The following is a 12,596-nucleotide window of genomic DNA, read 5'->3' as shown; positions in this document are numbered from 1 at the left end:
AATACCATGAGTGATAATGAAATATTTGATTATTTTTTAATTGCGAACAACAGCAACAAGGACATTACCCAAGGGAAGGGTGTCATTGAAGGAAGAATGTCAAAGAAGGAATTTTTGTCATCAAATTTTCGTTTCTTTTTAGCTCTGACACTGGCCAACCTTTGAAGAATGAACTGGAAAGAGGTAAAGGGAGGCTATGGAGATAATTTCGGTCAGTGATAGAAAGTGGCAATGGGACAGAGAAAAGTAGTATTATTACTGCCTAATGAGGAAGTGAACCAACAGGAGAGCGAGGAGGTAGGAGGTGAAAAAGATGGTGGCGTCAGGATTTTGCCAAGTTTCTGGCTTGCTCAAATACATGGTGGTGACATTTAATGAAAAAGAAAAAAGGAGAAGTTTGGGGGAAAAGCTGAGGAAGTTTGAGAAACCTGAAGGAAATGCAAATACTGTCTAGGCTTCAGGAAGGTAACAGGAATGGAAGGAATTGGCTAGGAGAGTGTGTGGAATGAAGAAACATGAGGGACCATGGCAAACCCGAAGGACCACTCGTATTTAAGGCACCTCAAGAAAAAGGACAGCAGTCCACAAAAAAGAACTGAAGATGAGGGGGGCAGTAGAAAAGGAACAGGTCTAACATCAACAGTTAATATTTACTGAACACATATGTCAGAGAGTGTGCTAAGCATTTTATTAATCATCACCACAACTACAGGAGGCAGGCACTGTGTTTATCTCTAATGTGTAAGTGAGGTGATAGATGTTCCAGGGGTGTAAATTCTTTGCCGGGAGCCTCCCAGCCCATCAATGTTGTAACCAAGACTTGGGTCCTAGAAGACCTCACTCCAGGACCCCAAGCTATCATTTACCACTATTTTATATGGGAGAGTGAGGGGTCACATAAACCAAAGCTTATTGTATTTTATTTTTTCAAGCAAATGGCAGTGGCTAATTATGGCAAGTATTGTTCATAAGCCATGTAAAATAAACAGACTTGTCCAGTGATGAGCCTAAGGAGAGCACATGGGAGCCTTGCCACCCCAGATGCTGATTATCCAAACAGGAGAGTGAAAGGATAAGTGATTTGTATGCCAACTGTACATCAACAATAAAGAGAGGGCATGAGCACATATGCATATACACGTGCGTTCATGGAAACTCTTAGGTCACAGAAAGAATCTTAGAAATAATCCAGTGTGGACAAGAGGGAAGCTTTTATTCTTTCAAAAGAAGGTTAGTAAAAGCACTCTCAGGGCCACCATGTGAATTCAAAGTTGAACATGATAGAGAAAAAGTACAAATATTTACTGAATCCCTATGATGAGTCAAGTACCATACTGCAACCTACGTGCATGCATAATGAACTATAGTACCTGTAATTACCTATAGTTTATAAATGAGGAACATCAAGTTCAATGTCTTTGAAGATCCTTGATTCAGATCACATACCTAGTCAGGCACTGGGCCATGATTCTATCTCTGGAAGGCTCTAAGGACTATGTTATTCCCATGATCCTTCTTGCCTTCTGTCCTCAGGGAGATCACTAATTATCTGACAGCCAGGCTGTGTTAATCACAGGAAACAGATTCATCTTCCCTGAATCACTGCCTATCAGTCTTTTACAGTCAACCTATTTAAGGGCCTCCAGGTTTGACCTACTTCAAATGATGGGTATCTTTTTTTAAAATAAATTGGAGAGTCTATTAATTAGATAAAGTATATATTTCAAATAGTACCAGCGTTCTTCCAAAAGTGTAAGTTAATTTATATGACAGAAAGTATTTACCTGGAACTCTGCCATGGTTAGTGATATGAACCTCTTTACAATATACTTTACTATTGGTAACCAGTGTGCCAAAATTCACTTCTGACTCGATTTCTAATTGACAAGATGGAATCAACCTAGGGGAGGAGAAAAAGGACCACATAATTAATTTTAATGATTATAATTTCAGAGTTAAATCTACTTTATGCATCTAAGGATATGGTATATCCTCTCAAGTACTCATCTTGAGTGGCTACCCACATATCTCAATATTTTGTTGCTCAAAACATATTTGGAACACTGTTTTGGAATCTCCACCTAAGCCTATAATACATTCTTTTGTCCCTTCTCAAAAAGGGTGGAACCAATCTTAACAAGTAAAGAAGTTTGGATGATGCCAAATCTGATGAAATAAAAGAAGGTGTGATGCTAAAAAATATCACTTGGGGACTAAAACAAGGTCTAAGCACAAAAAGATACAATTGATTTTTCAAGTGTGTCTCTAAGTCAAAGAGCTCATATCTGTAGTATATGATTTTGTACAGGTTTTAAAAACCCAGTATAATACATATATTTATTTTTGGATAATAATTTATAATTTATAAAGCACCATTAAGTATACTATCTTATTTGATACTAAAAAAATCTTGAAAGGTATGTATTATGGCTCCCAAGTAACAAACAAAGAGCCAAAGACTTAAAAAAGCCTCTGTGATTTATCTAAGTAATTATGTGGAAATAACATTGGTGAACTTAGCCTTGACTCTATTTTGTTAGACTTCAAGGATACTACCCTTAGAAACCTTACAACAGTAACAATTTCAATAATAAACATAGTAATAACTGATCTTTATTGAGTCCTTAGGTAATGTACCAGACCCATGAATTAATTTATTTACTCCACATAGGATACAACCTCCAAAATATAAATATATATATATATATAAGCACACTAAAACATAAATAAGAATTCCTGAACAAAACATTCACAAATACTGCTTTATGTACTGGTGCTCTGGGACTTCTTTCTGGGATCTGTGTTGAAATGTGAGCATTTGTGTATTATTGGATAAGTGTAGACATTCCAGAGATCAGCCAGGAATGTCCTATATATGTTGCTTCTTGTAAGGAATATCCATGCTCTTCTCATAAAGACACTTTAGTCTTGTGACAGGAAAGGAAAGATCAATGACCTTAGTGTACAGAATTGTATTAATAGTTTACAGGATCTAAAAGAGGAACTTGTTTCACAAAGAACGTAAGAGGCGAAGCCAACATTGATGGAGCTAGAGGGTATTATGCTCAGTGAAATAAGCCAGGTGGAGAAAGACAAGTACCAAATGATTTCACTCATCTGTGGAGCATAAGAACAAAGCAAAAACTGAAGGAACAAAACAGCAGCAGACTCACAGAACCCAAGAATGGACTAATAGTTGCCAAAGGGAAAGGGACTGGGGAGGGTGTGGAGGAAGGGAGGGATAAGGGGAATAAGGGACATTACGATTAGCACACATAACATAGGTGGGGGGCATGGAGAAGGAATTATAGCACAGAGAAGACAAGTAGTGACTCTATAGCATCTTACTATGCTGATGGACAGTGACTGTAATGGGGTCTGTGGTGGGGACTTGATAATGGGGGGAATCAAGTAACCACAATGCTGCTCATGTGATTGCATATTAATGATAAGACAATAAAAAATATATATATACAAAGAAAAAAAAGAGGTGAGGCCAAACATATTTTCAAATTATTTCTCTAGCTGGATGCAGAAAAGTATCTTAAGAATAATTTCTGAAGAATATTCTCACATATATACACACACACACACACATATATATACATGCATGCCCATAGATATACATGGTTTACTTTAGTAGTAGTAAGGGCCTGGTAATACAGTAATATATAACAGCTTTTCTGGCTTTCCTATTGGTTTCTCTTCCATCTGATTAAGAAAAATATTTCCAATAATATTTTACTTTCTATGTTAACAGAGAAGAGAATGGCTGTTATCAGGAGCTGGGAGATGCAGCAATTGTGGAGATATTGGTCAAAGGGTACAAACTTGCAGTTAGAAGATAAGTAAGTTCTGGGGATCTAATCCACAGCTTTGTGCTTATAGTTGACGATACTGTATTATATATTTGAAAGTTACTAAGAGACTACATCTCAAATGTTCTCACCAAAAATGAAATGGTAAGTATGTGATGTGATAGGAGGTATTACCTAACACCACGGTAGTAACTACTTGCAATATGTAAATGTACCAAATCAACATGGTGGACACCTTGAATTTACACCATGTTACATGTCAATTATATCTCAATTTTTGAATAGGAAAAAATATGAAAATTTAAAAGTATCAAATTTACTAATTTATGTATGGAGTTAAAATTAATTTGCATTAATATAATTCATAAGAAGCTTTAAAAACATATGGATTTACAATTATAGTAAATCTAGGTACATACTGCTTATATATGTTCATATGTACATATACATTTACATACATGCATAAATTATAAACAAATTTCTATAGTCTTTTGTTGATTAGTAAAAAAACTTCTAAGTATAAAAATGTAATGCATTCAGATATGATACTATGGTGATAAATGAAATGGAAATACAAATTTGATGGGAAAAAAGAGATGAGGTAAACTTTTCAACTGTTTACAAATTACTATGATATTTCCCTTTTTACTGGATACATTTGAAAGAGGCATATAACTCTTATATATAAGCCATTAGATCTTTCATTGATTCAAACTCATAATGGAAAACGTTAGAAATTTTTAAATGAGCAAATGAGACATAGGTTTTAAGAATAAATGAAAAAAAAGGGCTCAAAATCACTGATTATATCATTTCTCTGTGAGTATACTTTTGGAAGACCAGATAACACAAACTTCTAGTTTCCAGACAAAACTGCATAAATCCATTTCCTATGTTCCTCTCCAATGAACGTAACTGTAAGCCCTAGAAATGGTGCAAGAGGCAAGCAAAGGAGAAGGTAAAAGGTAATGAGAAAGAGAGCTGGTTGTTTGCAACACCAGGACTGCTGGAACAGGGAAATGCAAATTAAACTATAAGGAGATTCCACAATCAAAATGGCTAAAGTTAAAAAATAGTGACAGCAGCAAATGCTGGTGAAGATGTCAAAAAAGTGTATTACTCATACTTTGCTCACTGGAATGTAAAATAGTAGAGCCACTCTGAAAAGAAATTTGGGATTTTCTTTTAAACTAAATATGCAATGACCATTATGACCGAGCAACTGCATGCCTGGGCATTTATCCCAGAGAAATGAAAACATATGTTCACACAAAACTTGTACATGAATGTTCACAGCAGCTTTATTGTAAAAGCCAAAAAGCGGAATCAGCCCTGATATCCTTCAACAGGTCAATGGCTAAACAAAACTGTGGTATATACACACCATGCTATACCACTCAACAATAAAAAGGAACAAACTATTGATATATTCAACAACTTGGTTGACTCTCCAGGGAATTTTGCAGAGTGAAAAAGTCAATCCTAAAAGGTTATATCACATATTTGAGAAGACAAATTAAATTTAGAAAGAGAAGACAGAGCAGTGGTTTCCATTTTAGGAATGGAGGGAGTGAGGCACAAGGGAGGTGGGTGTAGTTATTAACCAACAGGAGAGATCCTTGTGGTATTGGCACTGCTCAGTATCTTGATGGTGGTGGTAGATACAACCCTACACACAAGACCCTATACAATAAAACTGTATAGAATTTAAAAGCTTAACATGACACACACATACACACAGCAGTTTAAGTAAAGCTGTGACAATCTGAATAAGACAGGTGGATTGTATCAATGTCAGTTTCCTAGTCGTGGTATTATCCTATAGTTTTACAAAATGATACTATTGGAGAAAACTGGGAAAAACGCACAAGGAATTACTTCTTAAAATTGCATGTGACTCTTTCAATCATCTGAATTTTTTTAAAAAAATAGACATATAAGCAGCAAACTCTTCCCCCTGCCCCACCCTCACACACCTACACACCTACACACACACACACACACACACACACACACACACACACACACACACACACACACATCCACACACACACACCCCTTTCTTGCAGCCCTGTTCATAACACTGTAAGGGGGAAGTGTTGTCCTTAGGTTGCATCTGACTCTGATGAGAAAGGGCACACAATAGGGGGACAAGACAAAATCCCTGTTTCAAAGGCAGAGAGGCATCTTCAACATTTCTCTCCACATATAGTACAAACAAACAAATCTGAGTGTTAGTCATAGTTATGTCAATATGCAGAATGGACCAAAACTGGCCCTATTTAAAATAAATTATAAAATGTAAAGTAAATATTTGTAGTAGGTTAATAGCTTATTCCTTTCCTAACATGTGTCAAGTGAATCCTATGCAGAATGGGCTGTTGTGCTAAATCCGAACTTCTCAATAACATGGAGACCCAAAATAATTGCGGATCTAAATTTAGTTTACAAAAATGAGAAAAACACAAGGGGAGTTATACACAGGCATATGTCTAATGCCAATATTAATATTAATATTCCAAAATTAATTCTGTTGGTGTTGGACAAATAGCAACAAAAGAAATCACATCTATGGAATGGCATTTTGTTGGGGAAAAGGAGGATCACACACACGCATATGAATAAAAAAACTTTTAAATTGTGACTCTAACTTTAACAGGTAATTTCACAATGAACAGAACCATACATTTTTCAGTATAAAATGAAAATGATAATATCCTGGTCAAATAATTTGTATCAAAGTTAATCTCCAAATCAGTTACTTAGCTCTGTGTTATATTCATTATATCAGTCCACATTTTTCAACCAATCTCCAAAGAGCACTATTTTTATTTTTTTGAAGGCAAACATCTGAATTACTTAAAATTCAGTGAAGTATATACAATAATTTACTATTAAATAACAAGTATATTAAAATGTGAATACAGAGCCACCGTAATCCATTTAAGAATACATTCACCATAAAAACAGACAGTAGACTGGTAGTTGCCGGAAGCTGAGCATGATGGAATTGGGGACATGCTCTTTAATGGTACAAACTAGGAACTAGTAGATAAATAAGTCCTGGAGAGCTAATGTACAGCATAGTGATTATAGTCAACAATACTGCATTATCAACTTCAAACTTGCTAAGAAACTAGATCTTAATTGTTTCCACCACAAAAAAGAAACAATTATGTAATGTGATAGTGTTGTTAGCTAATGTTATGGTGGGTGATAAACATACTGCAATTCATAAATGTATTGCATCAACATGTTGTACAACTTAAACTTACACAATGTTATATGTAAATCATATTCCAATTAAGAAAAAAGAAAGTGTGATGAGAAAGAGCAGCCGATGAAGAACTATAGTAGCAGGAAAGTCAGAGAATGGAGAATGAAGTGGCCCAAAAAGGCAATCATGGTTAACTATTTCTAATGCTGCTGAGATGTGGAGTAACATAGAGACAGAGGAGTTATCAATAGATTGGCAATATGTGAGAGCTGTTTCATTGGAAAGCTTAGGAAGGCATCCTATCAGAGTTTGTTGAAGTGAGAATAGAAAGTGGGACTGTGAAGATAGGAAAAAGAGTTTTCTTTCATGATTACTGTCAAAAGATACAAAAAAAATATGATGGGAAGAAAATAGGATGTGAGGTCGAGAAAAAAAATGCGTGCAACTATTGAATGTTTTTAAGTTATTCTAATTAAATAAAAATACCAGAAAACTAGTCTTCCATTTGTTTTGAACAACACAATTTGTTAAAACTTTGTCCTTTAAGTTCAGCTTAAAGGAAACTATAGCTACAACAAGCCCTATTAGAGAAAATATAGAACAGTACTTTGATTCTTATTTTTATTTGAAGAGTGCTCAAAAATGTTAGCATGAAATATAAAGAATACCTACCCAATTAGAGGGATCTCTATTGTTTTATTTCCTATTGAAATAAGTAGTTGGTCAAAAGTGTCTTCATCTTTTTCAGGATGATATTCTACCATAGCTGTCATATGAAGCCCAGAAGCAAGTTCTTTATACAGATTGTTCAAAATCAGTTTGAACTTCAGTGGGAGAAAAAAAATCAAATTAGACATCTTAACACCTAATGAGGAAATAATGTGAGCAACTATAGTTGGGAGTGCACATTATTTTAAGCGCTATATCAAGACATGGGTGCTATTCCTGCCCTAAAGGCAAAGACTTAATAACTCTATACCTATCAGATTCTAGATCCTTCAGACATGTTACATGGATTGAAACTGACAATGCAGTCAGTTAAGAAATGTGTAACTGTTCATGGACTCCTTTAGAAGTAAAACTTAAATACAGAAAAAAAAGGAAGAGCAATCTAATAAAAATGTTGCTCAGTCATATATACCTATGAAATACACACACTCCTGCATATACACATACATAGATCATTTTTTATACTTTCAGCATGGGGACTTAGACTTCATACCTTGGAGGAAATATAAAAAAGGAATGGACCAAAGAGGAAAAAAAAATACTTTTGCTTTTGTAAGCCATCTGCTAGAGCCCAGGAAAAAATAGGAAGGAAGAGAAGTGCTACCTATTAAGCACTTATAATAAGTTAAGTATTCCACATCTGTTCTGTCACTGCATGCATTTTGACAGTCCTATAATGCGGATATTAAGGCTCCCAACATACAGATGAGGAAACTGGGACCTGTAGAGTGTAGAATGTAATTAATATCCAAGGTCAGTGACAATGAGGATTCAAAACACATATCCATTTTACTCTAAAACTTAACCCACAACTGGAAAGATTCCCTCTCCTGAATACACAATCTCCTTAAGCAGCCATCTATATACCCCTTAAAAGTTAATACCAGGGACTAACTGTTATATGAGTAATGCAGACACAAGTATCCAGAAAATAAATAAGAGAACACAGTTACTGGGGGCTACAAGGAGTGTACTTGGTCCAGGCATAGAGGACAGATAGAAGAGGTGTTGAAGAAGCAAGTAAGGGGCTCCCTGTGGAGGCAGGAATAGCTCACACACAAGCAGAGAACAAAATAAGCAAAATGGTGTCTCTGTAGGCAGCTAAAAAGCTAGCCTTGCTCAGCAAAGAGCTTCAATCAGTAGTAATGGAGGTCATGTTGAAATTAACTATCATTCAGGGCTTTTAATGCGAGGCTGAGTCTAAGCAGTGCTTTCCAGCAATGAAAGATAGAGGAGTGACTTGTTGATACCACTGGTCTGAAAGCTTCACACTTCCAGCAAATAATAATTCTCACACCTCACAATTACCACAGTCTAACTCTCAGGCCCCCTGCAATTACAGAATCATAAGAAAACAAGGGATAGATTGTTCCCCACATGAGCCTTTGAGTGCTGGCCATCAACGTATTAGGTTTGACTATCATCCTTTAAAGAGCTCTGTCTTTAAAACAGGAAACCAGGGCTTTAGCAGCATATGCTTTGGGTCAAACTTCAAGTTGCTGAGCAATCAGTGGTATGCAAAGGTGTGTAATGTGCCACCCCCACTTGGGAGTCATCAGGACACAAGTCCCAACTATAATAAATGTCTGTAAATGCAATTGGTATCAAGTAGGGAAGAAATAATTTGGAGATAATATAAGAGAGAAGACTTATAGAGACCATTAGAATTCACTTTGACCCTTAAAGATGGGTGGAATTTGGAAAGGGGTGATTCTTGAAGAAAAGGGAGGACTGAAAACATGGGTCAAAAGAAAGGGAAGGGTGATCCATGGGGGTAAGGAGCCAATCACAAGTAAGCCTGGCCTGGCTGAACCAGAGGCCACACGAGTTAGCAAAACACTGAGGAGCTATGTCTTCTTTATTTTCTACCAGCGATTACAGTAGATGGAATGTATCACTGCATATGGCACACAGTAGGTACTCAGTACAAAGACAATGTTGGGTCTTGAGCCAGGGTGAAAAACAAGTACTACTGTATGTTAGGAGAATCATTTTGTAAGTAATTTTAACAGTGATGATGACAATGCTCTTTACATAGCACTTTGGTTTTATTTTTTTTAAATATATTTTTATTTCCAAGGTAGTTAATGCATTTTTTGCTAATCCATCTCTTTCCTAATTCTCTTTACGCCTATGAAGGATCAGGAGTGTACATCATTGTCTTCCAACAAAGACAGGTTCACGCTGATACTGGGCTCACGGCTTTGGCCTCTAACTAGTAAGGCTGTCTAGACCTGTGGTCTAAATAGTTACCTTTACAACTCTAGACACAAGCCAAAACAAAACAAATTATATCATTTTTCCTCTGACTGAATAAAACCACCCATGCAAGCGTTTGCTGCACATCCATAAAATAGTGTGTGCCCACATTTGGGATGTACTGCTATCTTGAGTTTTAAAAGACAGTATTTTCAAATACACATTCAGCTGTTCAGTAAATATGTGGTAAGGTAATGACATAATGTACTTTTTCCCTAATTTTATAGTATTGGTCAGGTACTTTTTGATTTAAAGAGTAATTAATAGTCTCTTGTGATTTACTATTTTATTACAAAATAAACATTACTATTGTTAAAACATGCAAATATAAAAATGAATAAGAACAATTCCATTTATATAAAACTCAAGAACAGGCAAAACTAGTCTCTGGTGTTAGAAACCAGTATAGTGGCTACCTTCACGCAGTGATTACTCCCAGTACTGTAGGGAGCATTCTTCGAGTGCTGGAAAATTCTATTCTGACCCAAGTGGTGGTTACATGGGTGTGTACATATATAAAAATTCATTAAGCTTTACATTCAAGATTTCTACACTTTAGGGTAGATAAATAGTACATCAGTTTTTCAAAAGTGTAAAAAGTAGAATACGAAAGCCCTTTTTCTCAATCCCTTTCTAATCACTACTGTACTCTTTCATGCATATATGAATATATGGAATTTAACAAAAAAAATCATACATACCTTTCCACTTCAATACATATAGCTCCAGCTGCATTCAATACTATTTATTATTAGGAATATCATTAGGAAAAATTAAGTTATTTATCACTTGTAAATCAAAAATTCTTTTCACCTTACCTATACCAAAAGTCTCTCTGGTAACAGGTGATCATAGATCACGTGATCTAAAATAACAGTGCGCCAGAGATGAAATTCTGCCAAGTTTTAAATCAGAAGATGGCGCCAGCCTCTCAGAGTTTCAAGTCCTCTGAGGGCAGGGCTGGGTCCATCTTACATTCCTAAACCTACTGCCTATTATATAGTAGGTGCTCCATAAATGTCTGCTAAAATATGACATAGAAAACTTTCCATTATACTACAGTATCTGGAGTAATCAGGCACTTTATGATTCAAAGGGTAGTTAATGAGAATTTTGTTGATGTAATTCTATTCTGGGCTATTAAGAGAAGACAAACGTGGAACACTCTGCCGCTCTTTCCAAACCCAAAATGAAGAAATTGGGAGGTTCCAGATTGCCTTTTCCCCACCCTGTCTCCCAACACCAAGGAAAAATGAAACAAACACAAAAAGGCGAGCACACACATATAGTGTCACCTAAATCGCCGCTCCCCTGGAAGCTCAATCCTGCCCCCATTCCCGAAGGAGCCAGGTGTCCACTCCCCCTGACAAGGCAGGTGCCCAGATGGGGAGGAGTTCTCAGAGCCCTGGCGCTCCTGAGGCTTTGCTCCAGCACCCCTGAGTGTGTTACCTGTGGTTTGGCCGGCTCCTGAAACCGAATCTTTTGGTTGCAACGGCCGAGATTGTGTACAGTAATTGGAAGGCGGTACACCTTGCCGGCCAGCGCGTCCAGAAACTTCAGCTCCAATGGGGTCACCCGCAGCTGTATCTCCTTTTCCGGGGTCTCCCCGTCCCGGGGTAGGAGGGAGCCCCTCTGGGAGTCCATGGTCGGTCGGTAGCCAGCAAGTCGTAGCGGACTTGACGCACACCCACCTAGCGCGAGCATCGTCGCTAGGCAACCGACGGACGCCGCGCGCGAGCTCCGAACCCGGAAGCAATTGTCGCCGCCCAAGCCGCGCGAGTTGGCGACCAGAATAGAAAACACAGGCATCTGGGGAAAGAACCCAGGGGTCGAAGCTGTCACCAAAGCAGCTGGAAAACGTGTTCTGGCAGTCCAAATCCCAGGGGTATCTTATTTTGCCAGGGCCTGGCAGGGTTTTAAGATGGCATTGACGGAGTAGGTATTTTCCTGGACCTCTCTCAAGACTCATCTTAAAGAGCAGTGGAAGTAATGTGCCCACGGGGTCTATTAAAGCAGCAGTGTGTACAAGAAACAGAGGCATTCAATGGGAGCAGACTCAGGTCCCCATAGGTGCCCTGCTCAGTGGCCTTTGAGGTAGCGTTTCTTAAAATGTGATAGTAACCCTCTGGGTCTTTTGTTAAAATGCAGATTCCGTTTCAGCAGACTTGGAGCAGGGCCTAAGAATCTGTATTTGTAACAAGGTGCCAGGTTATTCCAATGCTGCAGGTCCAGGAACCACACACACAGTAGAGCAGTTTAGGAACTTTGTTAACTCTTCCAGGTATTAACGTTTCTTCGTTTGTGAAACCAAGGTGCTGTTCAGAAGACTGACATCAAACATATTCACAACTGGATAAGCACCCTTCCAACAAGCCAGGATTCACACTGCCCAATCCCTACTATCCTCATCCTTCATCTGCTGTGATGGTCTTAGGGTTTCAAAACGTATCAGGTGGGTGGTATTTCCCTGCCTTAAATCTGCCTCCTACCACAACTTTACAACACGCTTCTGCTACAGACCTTTATTAATTTGGAGACAAGCATTGCAGTATATATTCATGTAATTATAGGGC

At 37.5% G+C, this 12,596-nt stretch overlaps 1 protein-coding gene across 1 annotated transcript in view; it reads right to left on the bottom strand.

Moving 5' to 3' along the window:
- The window catches only part of CFAP47 (cilia and flagella associated protein 47), a 489,967-nt gene extending 478,263 nt beyond the window's left edge, over positions 1-11,704 (bottom strand). The window contains exons 1-3 of the mRNA XM_073227718.1: positions 11,473-11,704; positions 7,708-7,859; positions 1,785-1,900 (exon numbers count right to left, since the gene is read on the bottom strand). Of these exons, the coding sequence (XP_073083819.1) occupies positions 1,785-1,900; positions 7,708-7,859; positions 11,473-11,667 (463 nt within the window). The 5' untranslated portion in view covers positions 11,668-11,704. The remainder of the gene's footprint in view (positions 1-1,784; positions 1,901-7,707; positions 7,860-11,472) is intronic.
- Between the last annotated feature and the right edge of the window lie 892 nt (positions 11,705-12,596).

Source organism: Manis javanica, chromosome X (assembly GCF_040802235.1).
Source record: "Manis javanica isolate MJ-LG chromosome X, MJ_LKY, whole genome shotgun sequence".
Classification (NCBI taxonomy): domain Eukaryota; kingdom Metazoa; phylum Chordata; class Mammalia; order Pholidota; family Manidae; genus Manis; species Manis javanica.
This window is presented reverse-complemented; position numbering and strand designations above follow the sequence as displayed.